Source organism: Sceloporus occidentalis, unplaced genomic scaffold (assembly GCF_023333645.1).
Source record: "Sceloporus occidentalis isolate IW3139 unplaced genomic scaffold, rSceOcc1.0.p SCAF_1, whole genome shotgun sequence".
NCBI lineage: Eukaryota > Metazoa > Chordata > Lepidosauria > Squamata > Phrynosomatidae > Sceloporus > Sceloporus occidentalis.
The window spans coordinates 30,490,565-30,507,380 of record NW_028316981.1 but is presented as its reverse complement, the minus strand read 5'-3'; the positions used below and the strand labels follow the sequence as shown (position 1 = coordinate 30,507,380).

The 16,816-nt window shown below is 39.1% G+C and overlaps 1 protein-coding gene across 21 annotated transcripts in view; it reads left to right on the top strand.

Moving 5' to 3' along the window:
• Positions 1-16,816, top strand: part of CADPS (calcium dependent secretion activator) — a 452,259-nt gene that overhangs the window by 307,682 nt on the left and 127,761 nt on the right. For 10 of the 21 annotated variants that reach the window (XM_089518915.1, XM_089518869.1, XM_089518861.1 and 7 more), the window contains 5 exons: positions 2,948-3,049; positions 5,380-5,443; positions 8,052-8,175; positions 10,595-10,663; positions 11,545-11,562. In XM_089518915.1, the coding sequence (XP_089375041.1) occupies positions 2,948-3,049; positions 5,380-5,443; positions 8,052-8,175; positions 10,595-10,663; positions 11,545-11,562 (377 nt within the window). The remainder of the gene's footprint in view (positions 1-2,947; positions 3,050-5,379; positions 5,444-8,051; positions 8,176-10,594; positions 10,664-11,544; positions 11,563-16,816) is intronic. The other 11 variants (XM_089518937.1, XM_089518931.1, XM_089518899.1 and 8 more) reach the window with 2 other exon arrangements.

The window sequence follows — 16,816 nt, the reverse complement described above, 5'->3', positions numbered from 1 at the left end:
CTCATCCCACTCCCCACCATCACTATTGTGTTAATAATATGTGAACATCAATATAAAAGCAATTTTTCCAATATACTTGGGCAGTATATTTTTTGCATACTATCTAGGGAAAGAGCAGAAAAGATATAGCCTTTTATGTTGCTTTGTTCTCATGAAAAGGGGCTTAGGTACCTTACTCAGAATTCATATTTTCATACAAAACTAATGTTACATATTTCTATCAAAAAAAATCTTTTTTTGAAACCTTTAAGTCATTGTCTTTCAAAAGGTACAGAAAGTTAACACTGGCATTTTTCAACTCAACACAACCTATATTCATTAGATCATCAGAGAATTACCTTTGGAATATGAGTATGCCCTCACTTATCACTGATTTCTGGCTTTTTGTTATATATTAGTACATTGTGTGTCTGGGGGAAAACACAGACAATTCATCCATACTTTAGGACTGTAGTCTTTAGTTTGCCCTTTGATTTTGTAAACCTGATTCACATAGCAGTAAAGCCAAGGTATTTTGATTTATTCCAGTTTATTGAATGGTTTGCTGTTTGATTTAACTTGTTCAAGAAATTTACTTAATTCATTATCACCAAAATACATTGTCAGTAGAAATACACACTTCACAAAATCCAGTCCTGGACTTCTGCTGACAAAATAGTTGAATCCAGTACAAATGAGCAGGGAGTGATCTGCCCTTCCCATCACAACCCTGTCATGCTCCCCCAAGAACTGGTTTGGAAAATGTTCTGGGGCTGGTTTTCAGGCTGGTCTAAAGACTGCAGGAAGGAGGGGAAAGGAAAGTATTTGGACTTAGTCCTCTTCCGGTAGTAGTCAACAAATATTATTTTGCTATATCCAAGTTGATACAGCCAGAGGAAGGGAATGGGAGGTTTTGTTAGCCACCTGCTCTTTACATTTGTAGTTCCACACAATATGTCATCTCTCACCATTGATCTTAATTGAACCATCTTTGCTAGCAACCAGTTTGTTTCTGGACACACTTCATAGTGCTCCTGTTTATTTGTGAAGCTTTTTATACGGTTGGGTGGCCAGCATAATAGGTCTCCATTTGTGGCATCTATCTTGTTTCCAGCGCCAGGCAAAGGCCTTTTTGTTTTCTTGGGTGTTTCAATTCTGATGTATTTTTGTCGTTATGCTGTGCTTTTAGGTCATATCAACTATATTTTAGATTTTCATGCAGTGCTCATTTAAGTCTCTACTCCTTTTAATTGATTGCTGTTTTAATTGACAGTTTAATTTATAGTTTTATGTGTTAAGACATGTGTGTGTGTGTGTGTGTGTGTGTGTGTGTGTAGTGTTAAGCTGTTACATTAACTTATATAGATTTTGTGTATGTCTAATTGTATGTTTCCATAAAGAATTTAGGTTTGTGTAACTAATAAAGTTTTGTAATAAAATGGGGGAAAAATTGCTGACAAATCCAAATGTTCAAACACTCTATTCACATTGGAGGTGTATCTGCACTGTAGAAATGATGTATTTTGACACTTTAACTGGCATGGCTCCATTCTACAGAATCCTGGGATTTGTACTTTTGTGAGGCTCCAGCACTCTTTGGCAGAGAAGGCTAAAGACCTTGTAAATCCAGAATTCCATAGGATGGAGCCTCATCTTTTAAAGTGATGTCAAGTTGCATCATTTTCTCTATGGGGGAAGAGTGGTGTCACAAAATGATGCGGTTGTACACCTGGAGGGACTGGCATGGCTACTGGGCAAGGGAGAAAGTAGTGGCGGCTGCTGGGGGTTGTTGGTGCCTTCAGAGTCCCATGTGGTGGCCGCCACGTGGGACTCTGAGGGTGTTGGGGAGGTGGTTTGGCCAGGTGGGGTAGTGAGAGCAAGGCAGTTCACACACACAGCAATGGGTGCCGCTAGGGATGCCACTGTGGAGAAAACATGTGGAGATTTTGCACACACACAAAAATCCACAACAAAATCTACACAAAACTGAAAGATTTTCTGAGGGGAATAATTTGTTTATATGTAGACATTTGAAAAAGGCAAGAATATTGTAGAGGTGTATTCATTTTTTTTCTGCACAGTGCAGCGATAACTACCCTAATCATTTATCCTTACAAGCAAGGATGAAATAATCAGTGATGTATTTCCATGGTCCAGACCTACAAAAATTCCTCAATCCTGCCCTAAAACTCATCTTACAAAATTGAGTGGGGGGCTTGTGTTGTACCCCATGAAGTGCAAGGATCTGTTCTTCATTTTTTGCACTTAATGCCCTCAGTGGGCAAAGCATTTTTATGGTTTTGTACAATAGTGGATAGATCTTACCCACCTGAAACAATCTTCATACTCAAAAATTCTTACAATCCTCCAAATTGGTTTGTGAAAAATGATGTATAGGTAAGATTATAGTTTTCATATAATTCCTTTAAGTACTTAAAATACACAGTTGCCACATCATTGCTTGCCCTGGAGCAGAGGCGTCATGCTACAGTGGTAGAAAGGCCTCCAAATAAACTTAACTTGTACATTGGAAACTAGTGCATAGGCTCAGAGAATTTTGAAATAATTTACTTTGGTGAATCAGAGGTTTGAATATTAAAATGTATCAAGGGCTTTCTTGGTGGTTGCTCCCAACATGTCCTTCCCCAGCAGGAAAAGACCATTTTATTCAGACAGATTTTTGACTGACTGCTGAGGACTGACCTTTTAATGGGGGTGACTGTGCTTTTTCTTTCTTCCCATCTCTGCCTTCAATGATTTTTAATTCTCTTATTGTTTTAATATGGTAATCTGTTTAATTGTGTTTTCATTTTAAAAATTGCTGTGTTTTCCATTCTTTTGTGGGGTCACACTGGGGAGCAATGTTGAGACGTTAAATAAATAAATGCTCTTTATTTCTGTATTTATTTTCAATTATAAATAAAATGGCAAAATGTAAAGAAAACTTATTTTAACCTCTCTCCTTCAGGCCTGACGGAATAGGAACTGTAACGGTAGAAGAAAAAGAACGGTTTGAAGAAATCAAGGAGCGACTGCGGTTGTTATTGGAAAATCAAATCACACATTTTAGGTAATCATTGCTCTTTCATCTTCTAAATGCAGAAGTGATTTGCTGAATTTCACATGATGCAGAGGTAGTTACATAAACAACAAGAACTTCCTTGGGCTTTATTAGCATACCTATCACATTACAGTAATATCACAGGAGTTGCTAAAAGGCTTAAGGACTGTTGCGTTTTTGACATTAAAGATTCTATTGTCTTAACTATAGACAATCAATGGAGAAATTTTCCATTGAGTTTTTCATTCCATTTTCCATTTTTCTTATGTCAGAATTCATAGAAATTGAGTGGAATGAGAGGCTAGTTTTAATTTTTATAAATTGATATGTTTACTTCAAACTGAGAGAGCCAGCATGGTATAGTGGTTTGAGCATTGGACCACAACTCTGGAGATCCAGGTTCGATTCCCACTCAGTCTTGGAAACCCACTGAGTGCCCTTGGGCAAGTCACACACTCCTGGTCCCAGAAAACCCAGTGACAGGTTTGACTTAGGGTTGTCATCAGTCAGAAATTATTTGAAGGCACACAACAAACCTCTAAAACTAAATTTTATATTTTTAAATTTGATTTATTCTATTGCATTATTCATATTGGACTACAGTTGGCCTTCCCTATCCACGGATCAACAACCCACAGCTTCAAAATATTCCAAAAAATATAAATTCCAAAAAGAAAATCTTGTTTTTTGTCATTTTAAGGTGCCATTATATTTAATGGGACTTGAGCATCCATGGACGTCCTGGAACCAAACCCCAGCAGATACCAAAGGTCCACTGTACTTATGGGCAGGAACTTGCATAATGTAATCTGACCTTGTTACTTCCTTTTAGATATCTCTCTATTGCTGGTTTATCCTTCCTCCACTTCCTATTTCTTATTTTGCTGCAGCCATGCATTTAACAGGGATAATAGGGAGCACTACTGCTTTAGAGTTGGCTGTGTTGCAGACTAGTCTTCACAAGATCAAAAGTCACCTAAAAGTTTAGCATATGTGTGATGCAAGTCCCAGGTCCTATCTGCACAAGTCAAATAAAACAGCCTCCCCTCTCCTCAGTAAGGAGACCAGTTACTCTGGATAATCCTGGAAGATCCTAAACTTGCCGTTCTGATGCCAGGCAGCTTTATGAAACATGTCTCACTCTGCTGCTCAGTGCTGCTGTTGCAGCTGCTGCTGCTGCTGCTAATCTCTTCTCTGAGGTCAGAACAAGACACCCAGCCATGTGATTGAGTCTGGGTGCTTCATTCTGGCTTCATAGTAAAGCAGTCCACAATGACCACAGATGTGCCAGGCAGCTCAGTGGGACTTGTGTGTGATCAGCCACCCAATACTGGAACAGAGAGCCTTTGCAACTGGGGGGCAGGTTCCAGGGCAGCTCTGGGGCCCTGCACCAAAGCAGACAGGACCCCAGTTTCCCAAACTCTTGCATTGACGCTTATGAACAAATTTAAAGCAGATTACATATCTAGAGAAAACCAAATGCTACCTCACTTTCATTCATGATTCCTCCCACCACATTGTCACTCTTCAGTAATCTACCAGCAAGGAGAATCTCCAACCTGGATTTCCTTTTTAGTCTAACATCAAGTCATATCTCACTGAAATGATCATACCCATAAAGAAATTTCATAGATTCTTGGTTTCCACTCATGTTGTTAATACTTGGTGGGGGGATCTGGATAATAAACAATGATATAGGGCTGAAACAGATAGCCAAAAGTAGTGGCTTCCGGCCACTTCAAGGGTATGGCATTCAAATGACGCATGCCCCAAAGCGGCTGGAAGTTGCTTCGAGGCCATGCTTATGAGGCAAGAGCCGGTCCACAAAGGAATGGGTTAAATCTGCTTCTGCTGGTAGCCTAATTGGGACTGCGATGGCGGCCCGCTTTAGAAGCGACTCAGTGGTCACTACAGTCCCAGCACAATTGGGGCCAAAGCAGCCATAGATCGCTTCTTCTAGTCTGTCTCCTTCGGCCCATAAATTCCAATGAATACAAACTGTGATGCGATAAACAAGAAAAACTAATCCTGCAATCCTGCTGAATTTGTTCTTTCATTACTCAGCTAAGATTTATGTTGCAGTATAACTTGCACTTCCTTTGGATTCATGGCTCTATTGTGGAAATTGCAAGCTTTTTAACGTGTGCTAACTTAAAGGCTTAAACCCTTCTAATAGTTCCATTTAATCTGATTCATGCCACGATAAATAATTAAACAGAAGAATATTAAGAGTAAGGAGCTGGTCCTTCAGGAAATAATCCTTTTTGTCAAGTCTGTGCAAAATCTATTAATACAATTACATGTCTAAAAAATCTTCAAAACTTATTTATTTACCCTAGGTATTGCTTCCCATTTGGCCGACCAGAAGGCGCTTTAAAAGCCACACTATCACTCCTGGAAAGGGTAAGCATAGGGGTACTGAAAGGTTGGTGAAGAAATCAAGTTGCCATATTTGACTATTTTCATTTTGTAGAATTTACATTAGCTTCAGTTTGAAATCATGAAGCCATTTTAATTCTCATCATAGTGGAAATGAATGACTGCAGCAGTGTGAAAATATGTTTCATCTTCTTCAGTACATGGTTTTACAAATAGTTATGGGTTGTCTAATATGAGCAACATTTGTTCTCCACTTAGGACATGCTGTGATATAAGGGAGCTGTTCACACAGGCCAAAAGGCCCATACCGCCCCCCAGACCTGTATGTACAATGCACGCCAACATCCTGAGGCTTGAATTGGGCAGACTGGGCACTGATCCAGTGAATCCAGCCCAATCCCAGCCCAAACAGCCTTTATCCTGGTCTTAAAAGACTGTGTCTTTGCAGCTGAGTTTCTCAGAAACTGTCCACAACAGCCAGCAGACCAAGCAGCCTCCACACCACCTTACCTGCCACCACGGCCATTCACTGTGAAGATTTCAGTTGCAGCCTGTGAAATCAGAAGGGGTTTGCCTGGCCACATGGGTGAAGCCAGGTGCCCCATTACCACCATGACAGGCACAGCTGAAGCCTTCAAGGAAAATGGCAGTGACAGGTAAGAGGGCACGTCAGCTGCTCTTTGACAAGGTGGCAGGCAGGCATCTGAACCCATCACCACATTGGTTCAGGTACACACCTGGGGTGAAAACAGGCAGGATACACAGGCAGAATACCATGGGGTTGGCCCTTGGTATCCCACTTGTGCATTCAGCACCCTAGATTTCATGAGCATTTCTGTTTGGATTGGATGACCTTTCCCTCCCCCCACCCAGCTGTTTGGTTCCCCTTTAATATGAGCTCAACAACATGTATGCTTTACCCTTGTCCTTCCTGGCTGATTAACGGAGACTAGTCCAATGGCTAGAGAAGAGTGAATGCATCTTTGGAGGAAGGAGTTATGCTAGCCATCCTAATCTTCTGCTGTTGTACCAGCTATCCTAGTGTTCTACCATTTTAAAAAGCCTTCTCTGGATTCCACCATGTTGGATAATTTCCTTCAGTTTGCTAGTATTGGGCAAAGTATTTCTGCATGGGGCCATCTCAGCTTCAGTAGTTCTCAGGTGAAACAAATTGTGTAGATATATTTCATTCTGGCTTCAGGCCAAGATTTGGAATTTAGACAGATTTGTTCACCCTGATGGAAGATCTATGCCAGGAACTAGACAAGGGGAGAACATTCTTGGTGGTTCTACTGAACCACCCACCAGCATTCAATCCCATTGGTCACTCCTGGCAGGAGTGGGCTTGCAGGATGACATTTTACAGTGTTTCCTGGAGGTTTGGTTTTAGAATGTGATATACCATCTCAGTTGCTATCCTATTATATTCATACTCTCATATTTACTATAACATGGTTTCTGTATGAAACCACTATGAGAAATCTAGTTAGTTGCAACAAGAGCAGACTATCTGAATCACTGAGATTTCCCTATGTGTAGACTCACCATTCAACAAATTATTCAGTGCCAACAGGGGGATGATTTCTCCTTTTCATCAATTTCCAGGAGTGTTTTGAATTGTCTGGAAGAAGTATGGGGATGTTTGAGAACTTCTAAACTTTAACAGACAGGAAATGTAAGAACTCTAAAAAAAGACCTTTTTTTAAAGAGCAGTATTCTGATTCACAATTTGGAGGTCTTTGTTCCTGGATACTCAGGCTATGCCTCTAGCCAAATTTTTCATCCAGCTTAGGCTGGTATACCATCTGAGATCAAGCCTGACCATGGTGATCCATGTCTTATTTACTGCAGTGTGCTTTGCACTGGGGCAACCTTTTTTAGGCATGACCTTTTCCTAGTTCTACCTTGAGATATCAGGGATTGAATTTGGGCACTTCTCTATGATGTGCATGCATACTACTATTACTACAAACCTTCACTTTAACAATTGAGAAGTAATCAATCTCTTTCAAAACTCTAATGAAACAGCATGTTCTTTGAGGACCTAATGGAGTGCTGATTCTAGTGCTGAATATAATTTGTCAGTGTTTTTAAAATGTGAGAAATGTGAGAACCAAGTCCTGTGACACCTGAAAGGCTACAGCATTTATGGTGGCACAAGTTTTCCTTGGCAAGAATCAGCTTCTTTATATGGCATTGCTACATCAGATGGCATCTTCAGATGGTATCACAATAGATGGATATAGCTATGCTCCTCATATTTGCCCTTGCAGATCTTAGTGAAGGTGGAAGAGAGAGACCCGCAATGATGAGGAATGTATATAACAGCTAAGACCTGGAAAATTTTTAGAGTGTGTGTCTGACACATGTCTATGACTTTTCTTATATTGTTGTAATATACACATTTTGGATATTTTCAGGCCACTTCTGTGCACAATGCAAATACAAGTAGAGAGGTCACAACAGTGACCCTTAGTAACCAGGTCCAAGTTTCCAAGGAACAATGATACTATTGCTGTCTGTTTTCTGGCCAGGAGAGGGAGACAAAGGGCATTGTGAGGGTGGGTGAAATGTTAAAAAAAACAACACAATTATCATGATGACACAATAAATCAGTGTTTCTTATATCAAGGTTTTGATGAAAGACATAGTTACTCCAGTCCCTCAGGAAGAGGTAAAAGCTGTCATCCGTAAATGCTTAGAACAAGCTGCATTGACAAACTATACTCGGCTATCAGAGTATGCCAAAATTGAAGGTAAGAAATTTTTATTAATAAATTAACGTTAATGCCCTCTTTCAGGAAAGCAACCAAGACAGCTGCATTTTAAAAAGAATGAAATTGAGTGTCTACCTTTTTTTCACTACCAGCATATATGACGAAAAAAATAACAATTTCATTTTTAATTTCATTTTCAAGACAGGTTTGGTGCAATAATTGCTTTTAAAAAAAGCTGAAACAGATAAAAGAATATTTATTTTGTAGGTGAATAAGTATGTATGTTTGGCCAATTCATACATGTCACACACACACACACACACACACACACACACCAGTAAGAAAAATAGTGAAATCAACATAGACATAGTGTATCATTTTTGTAGCTGGAAAGGCAAAGCAGTGTTTGTGACAGTGGAGTTCATGGAACTATTGAAATACCAGAAAAAATTGTCTTATAATGGTACTCATTCATTGCAAGCCAACTTAAAAGGTCTATATATATTCTCACAAGTAATATTCTGTCACCCTCCCTTTATGCATAGCAGATCTTGTCAAATCAGTTGGCCCTGTGCTTGCATCAGATTTCATTCTTGTCACTCTGAGTTCACTGTAGCTGATATTATTGACCTTTTATATTATGAAGGAATAACAAGTAGTGACCAGAGACACATGTAGTCATCCAAAAGACATTTTAAAACTTGCTTGAAGAGATGCTTTTGGCAGGCATTCTGTACATGCAGATAGACCTTTATACATTAATCAATTTTCATTGTTACCTTGCTGTTGTATAGTACTTTGAACCTCCTACACATCATGATAAATGCTTTGTTGTACAATGTTTAAATTGAATCATGCAGTGTGGATTATGGATTTGTGTCATGTCATCATGTATGAGCCATGAAGCTCTACAAAAACTTTGTTCTCCTTTGCTTAGAATAACAACACTGGAGGAAACAATATCATCATTCAATTTTTTTTCTCCCTAGTCCTTGCTTATCAGAAGGACTGGATTGTTGTGATATGCCACATATTTCCAGGGTCTGTACATTACACACCTCCTCTCTTTTTTCAATGTTTTTGCCCCATTGACAATGCAAATTGTGTACCAGTGGTAATGAATTCATTGTTGTGCATCCAGTGAGAAACGCTTAAGAATTGGGCACTAAAAGGATGTTTATCAACTCTTGACTTGGTAATGAGCGGTGAAAATAGAGAAGGAACGCAGGTCTCTTGAGCGCTATACTATCAAGGAATTTATCCAAGCCCTGTACTTCACTGAACAGTTTTAATTGGTGAACTCTGTTTTTTAAAAAATCAGTGTGGAAATATGCTTCACAAGGACATGGGAGAACTCTTTCAAAGGCAATTCAAAGGCAGCTTTGGGGTTGTTATTTCCTTTTGAACAGACACTGGGTTCCCTAGGTCTCTGTGTAACGCTCACTAACTCTGTTGGTAAGCTTTGCTCTCTTCTTTCAGATATATCTATGCAAAAACAAACTTTATGATCTGTAAGTAAAAATGCATTCATTTCCCAAAACATAGATCAGTCAGTTTGTACTTTCCTTTTGTGCCTCAATTCTTCTTGATTGTGTTAATTATCTGCCCTCTTTTTGGCACTGTGACTTTTAGGTCTGGGAAACCTTGAAGCAACAAACCTTTCCTTTTAGTTTCCTTTTTTTCTTTTCCTTTTTAATTCCAGCCGTTGTTTTCAGAGAAGTACTTCATCCCACACTACCTGCTCTCTTCTGCTTCTCTCCTTCCTTGTTCGTGGTTGGTTCAGCCACTTTTCTATGCTGCCTCTATAAAAAGTGGTTGCGTCAGTTTCAAAGCATGCTGGGATTGTTAATTGAAACAACCCAACATCCGCAAGCTGCATGCCTCAGGTTTTCTCTCATGAGCATAGTCCGCTCACTATGAGTTCTTTTCTTTCTTTCCTCCTTTTACTTTAAAAAAAAATGTGTGACACATTTCTCCGGGGGTGTCTACGATTTGGAAATAAAATGCCTCCCTGACTCTAAATAGCCTGAGTGCATTAAAAAAATTTAGATTAGAAACAATTAGCAGCAATGCTGCTTGAGGCTATGTTTATGAAGAAATACCTGTGAAAGCCTTAGATACTGAAGGCTAAACTCCTTAGTATCTTGGAGCCTGAAATCAATAGAACTCTATTTCCTCCTATTCATGACGTTCTGACCATTATATTCTTGCAAACAATTCAGAACAAACCTTTAGAATCATGGTCACAATCTCTTTTGTGACTCATGAGCATGCTGAATGGTTAATCCAGTAAACCTCCAATTTGAAATCTCCTTTTTTATTTTTATCCTGTGTGTATCCCAAAATACTCTACAGCTACTTTCCTTTTAAGCTAATGTAAAGTTTTCCTCTGACCTATGACCTATAACCTCTTTACCTCTGACCTAAGCCTCTTGCATGCCCAAATCCTCTTTTATAGGGAAAAAGAGAGAAATGTATGAGCATCCTGTCTTCTGCTTGGCCTCTCAAGTGATGGATTTAACCATTCGTGAGTACCTTCCACCCTCCAATCCATGCTGTCATCACTCTTTTCTGTTTTTCATTACTTCAGTACAATCCAGAACCAAATCAACTCACTTTCCTTGCTTCAAGTCTTTTAGCATTGGCTTGTCTGTTGCTTCTGTCTGTGAAAGTCCCAGTGTGAGAAGTCCAGTCACTTTTTATCAGCCTAAAAACCAGGTTAGAAAAAAAATCAGCTGTTTTTGTTTGTGACGAACTCCAATTTGTCTGTAAGTTTTTTCAGTTCTTCTTTCTGTCTGTGACCTGAATGCATTTTTACTTTGCTTCTGTGTAACCCCAATTTGTAAACACTTGTCACTGGTACACAATCAAAAGGTAGAAACAACGCGGGGGAGCAATGAGCTAGAAGTCAGATAAACGACATTGGGAAAGAACTGTCCTTATCTTTCCCTGATGTTTCTTGTTTCTAAAGTTCTCGACAATCTGGTTATAAGACCACAGTGGGGAGAAAAAGTCTTCCCTGTGCATTAGATTTTTCATGTTTCTTGTCTGTTATTTTTTTCAAGCAGAATGCTATTCTAGATTCTTTATTCATCAGCAACTCTGAATAAGACATGTTATGTATATTGGTTTACCACTCTAGTATCCAGTGTGTGTTCGCAGAGCTTAAAACACTAAACACCAACTTTTCTTTGTTACAACATTAAGCTTTATCTTCACAAAACAAGTTGTTTTCGATGGTACCCATGCTTCTGGGTGGTGGGGGAGATGGGGCAACTTTTTTTTTCCTCGAATGTCATATATCACACATAACTGGGAGGCATTTTGATCCACTTGCTCATTAATCCTGCATATCTGTTCTTGTTTTTCTCTCTTTTCTCTTTGTTGCTTTCTTTCTCTTTCATATAGAGAATCAAAAGGATGCAGGTGAACAACTGTATATGCCTTATAAATTGCTAGGATTGTTGAGTTTTTATTGATCTTTGTTTTTCCTTTTTGTAGCTCCTTAAGATATGTACTCCTTATAGAGAGAAGCTGGAGTTGCAGTAATACTTAAGGAGTTAATTTGTGCTGTCTTAATTGATGTAACTAGTGTTCTCCTTCACCCCTAGTATAGGTAGCAAAGATATAGTGCAGCCTTATTAGGAGATGAGACATAGACTAAGAAGTCATTTGTTTTCGACAACAACAACAAAAACCAAACCTAACCCTACATTTTGGTGCACAGTGTTATGTACAATCTGGCTTTTCATTCAAAACACAATTTTATACCTAAATTAATTCTCATTTTTGTTTTCATATCTTCTGTTTTATGCCCTATCTGGGTAGAATGTTCTTCTTGTTAATGTGTAACTAACAATATGGTCAAAGAGAAGTCATGTGTGTTGTATTTTTATTTTTATCTTTTTGTAATGTGGTTATGTAATGGAACAAGAATACAGTTCAGATAATAATCTCTAAAGAAATAATGTTACACAAATTTTTAAGACACACAACCTTTTTCATGACTTCTATATATAAGAAATCATCATTTGAAATTTATTAAAATCTGAACTGTTAATTTTATTTTATTTTTTTCCTTGAGTCCTTTGTTTATGTTTTGTGAAAACAGATTGTCTGAACTTTAAACTGTTTTTAAAAGGGAAATATTTTTGAAAGAAAAAAACCCTCATACCATCATGGCAAATTCTGCCTTGGTTGCATTGGGACCATGTTTGAAAGAAGCTAATGAAAATGGCTCAGTACCTATTTTATTTTTTAAAAAACACTTACAAGAATTCACTTATCCCAGTCTGACCTACATTTTACTAGTATTGATGGATGAGAATATCACAGTTTAGCTAATTGAGTCATTCACAACAAAAAGTCCATAAAAATAAATAAAGGCCCGAGACAGGTGGGCAGGAAGGAATGTGTCTGTGCTGATTCTAGGGTTTGGGAGCATGCAGCAACCGCATACTCCTGAACGCTAGTCCGTATGGACGCCGCCATCATGGCAGTCTCCCATCCATACAGGGGCTGCCATGATGATGCAAGCGCAGCGACATGTCCGCACATTGGGGCACCACTCTTGCATCATTGATGCAACATAGTGCACAATGGCACACTGATGGCAGCACCCACACACACCAAAAAGAACCCACTTTTAGCGGGTTCTTTCTGGTGTGAAAGGAGCCTACGCGGTTTGGTTGCTGTGGGCTCCCTCCCGAGGGAAAACGAGCAGCTCCAGACAGCCCCTTTGGGGCAGTCTGTTGAGCCCCAAAGTTAGTTACCTTTAACCTTGGTTTTTACATAAAAACCCATGCTTTTACAGTATCAGCAACATGTAGCACTGGCCTTAGTAAAGTCAAGCATCCTCACCTATATCAGTTTGATGCATCCAGTTGCTTTGATAATGAATATGCTTTGGAAATAGCAATGAAGAATCTGTGTAATGAAGAAATAATCATGAAAGAATGTTATCAATGCCATGTGCATATCATGAGATGTTCAAAATTATGGAGTTAAAATAATAGCTTTCGTGAATATAAGATGAATCCACTATCACTGTAGTAGAAGTCCATGGCTCCCTAGGACATCCTGTTGACCCACAGCTCCCCAGGCTGCCCCCAAATTTTGAACAGATTTTGTAAGTTTATAAACAATGATTGAGAATCATGAATCTACCTCCCAATAAGTTCTACTGACATCAATAAATCCAGTCCCGTGACTGTATATATTCAGTGGTCTACTCTACTTTCAATATTTAACAGATATGTGAAAAATCATCAGTATCAATATTTTCTTGTGATTCCCCATATAGCCATCAGTGTAACATGTATACAAGATATATTCATTTAGTAATAGTCTTTGAATCATTACTAATAATCATGTAGTTAAAATTGTGTAACATTATATATATATATGCCCAATTTTATTAAAATGGGTCAGTATTCCATCCATTGTGTCCATATTTAAAACTAATTTGGATTTTCTTGCTTTCTTAACCAAAAGGTTTGCTTGCCATAGCAAACTTCAAGAAAGGAAATTAAGGCCTGGGACAGACCACCCAAAAAGGCGGCCTGCCAGTGGCCTTTTTTCCCCTGGAGGGAAGCCACAGCCGCCAAACCGCACGGCTTCCTTACAGAAGAAAAAGAACCTGAGAAAAGCGGGTTCTTTTTAAGCTGCAGGGGCAACGTAACAGGTGTGCCAATGGTGCACTCATTATGTAAATGCCGCGTGGCAATGTGCGGATGCTGCGTGGCACTTACGTAACAATGGCGGCACCCGTGTACACAGGGTGCCACCATTGTTATGCCACCTGTACATTCTAGGGTTACAGACCATGCAGTTGCCACGCAGTCCATAACCCTAGAATCGGCACTGGTACTTAATTAAAGAGATTCTGGAAGGACTAACAACCTTAGTATACAAGCATATACTATGTACTAATGCAGTATGTAAGCACTCCTTATATAGTCTTAAACTGATTTGGTAAAAGAATGTATTTTATTTTGGAGAGGTGTTGATTATTTGCAAATGACTACTTGCACATTAAATGGTGAAGGAAATGAAATGTGATTAAACAAATGTTTACAGTATAAAGATACTCAACTCAGTACTCAACTGACCATGACCACCCTTGGGTTTGCAAATCAGCAGCTTGTTCTTGCTACTGACACCATGTTCTGTAATCAGACATACATGATGTAGTGCAGTGCATTACAAATCAGCATAATTGCTCTGTTGTTCAAGGGAAGAATGGCATCAGCATATGGCTGCACCAAATGGAAGAGAGGCCAAAGGAGAGAGCAGGAATAAGTTTTTGAATAGCTGAGGGACCCCTATAGGAACATAGAGAGCTGCCTTATACCAGAATATTTGTGCATCTGGTTCAGAACTCTCAGTCTTTCAACTGATGCATTGAAATTCCAAGTATGAAATTCCAGCTTCCCAATTTCCCCAGAGCTAAGGTTTGTGACAGCTTGGTGTAGTGAGTCATACACTCTCAGCCTCAAAAACCCCTGTGATATGGTCAGGGTCACCATAAATCTAAAATAATTTGAAGGCACACAACAACAACAACAACAACAACAACAACAACAACAACATGAGCAGTAGGCCGTGTATGCTGCTTTTTAGGCCACCGGGGCCTAAATCACTATCTTTCCAGTAGAGATCTTCATGCACCCAGTGATGGGCAAAAAGGGAGAGGGTATAACTGAGACTGAGGAGAATCCCTCACCTTCCATGTCTACCATAACAGTAGCCTGCTTTTGTTACTAGTAACTTCCACCAGTCAACCATAGTCTTCCAAATGTTCTTTTCCTGTCCAGGGTCAGCAACAATAATAGATATGTGAGACTTTTTGTAGTGGGATTTCTGAATACATAGATTACTAGAAAGCATCAAAGAAAGACTTATTTTATACTAGCAACTGTGTGATGATGTTCCAAACCAGAGCTTGCAAACTTACAGTTATAGTTAAAAGAGTTGCAACCTTGTTAAATTACTGTCAGTTCCAGTTTCTAAAAACGACTACATTCTGTTAGTCAAAACTAAATGATTTTCTTTCCTGTTTAAAAACCCAGGCTACAAGCTACTGGCAAGTGGTACAAAGTTCACTCTCAAATAAAAAGTTTGGGCCTGTACAGACAGGCCAAAATAAAGCTGCTTCAGGTCACTTTGGAGGTATGCTGTTTAAATGACACACTCAATCTTAAGAGGCCAAAAGATGCACCAAAGCTGCACTCTAGTCCTTAAGACTGGAGTGTGGCTTTGGTGCGGCTTCCAGCCTCTTAGAACACATGCATCATTTAAGCAGCATGCCTACAAAGTGACCCAAAGCAGCTTTATTTTGACCTGTCTGTTTGGGCCCTTAGTTACAATACAGAAGGAGTAAAATTATCCTTCTTTAAGTTACAGCTTTACTATCAGTTAGTTATGCCTTATTTATTGGAGAGAACATTATTACAAGTACAGTTGGCCCTCCATATCCAGGGATTCTGCATCCACGGATTCAATCATCCATGGATTCAGTCATCCACAGCTTGAAAATATTTTTTTAGAAGTGTACATTTCCAAAAACCTTGATTTTGCTGTTTTATAAGAGGGACACCATTTTACTCTGCCACTATATTTAATGGGACTTGAGCATCCATGGATTTTGGTATCTATGGGGGATCCTGGAACAAAATCGCAGTGGATACCAAGGGCCCACTATATACTGTCATCATCAAGAAATGTCCAGAGGTGAGGCAAAATTAGCAATCTATAGACTGTGAATAAAATTCCATATGACAGTTACATTTTCTAGTACTGCTAGCATCTTAAGAGTGTTTTTCCAAGTGACCATATGGAGTATTGTCCTCTTTTGTAACATTTGCAAATGAAATAGAGTGATTATTTGAGCATCTTAATGCTCTGCAGGGCTGTAGACAAGCAGGCTTGCTCATTTGCTTTTGTGTGAGGTTGTCTCCTCAGCTACCATGATTCCTAGGATCATGGTGACAATTTTAGAGCTTCTGCAGTAGGGTATGTCACAGTAGTTGCACACATATGTCCTATATGAAGATGCCAGTTCTCACAGACCTCTGCGTGAGCACTGCCCCTCCATCAATACACCCGCCAGCCAGTCCTGTGCTATTCCAAAATACTCAAATGGAGCCCAGCTGTTAGTGTAAATCAGCCCTAGGAAATGAGGTCTGTTTATATAGGCATAATTAAAAGGCACAATCTTTTTTCCCCCTTTTTTACAAAATGCTGCTAACATTATCCTAAATGCAATAAGGATGGTCTTGGAACCTAGACTTTTACAAAAGGCTGAGTTAGTGTTCCTCCTGCTATCCATTGCCTTTATAACATAGCATGAAGCAATTAAGTCTCCTGCCAGTGTTTGGCAAGAGCCATCTATATGCACTTGCTGGCGTCAGCAAGGAATCAGCAGGGGGATTTTAATTACTATTGTGGTGCCTGCTGGAGAGATGCAGGGAAATATGCACAGATCCTTCCTGATCTCTTTCAAAAAATACTTTTTCTAGTTTTTACTCATAATTTTTTAAAGAGTAGATGGAAACCACTATAGTTAAATCTGAAGACAACCAAAATCCAACCTTTAGGTCAGGTGTTTTATCGTTTAAAAACAACTTTAAAGGTTCAGCTGCAATAGGCATTTTATCTTATATTGTTCTATTGAACTGCT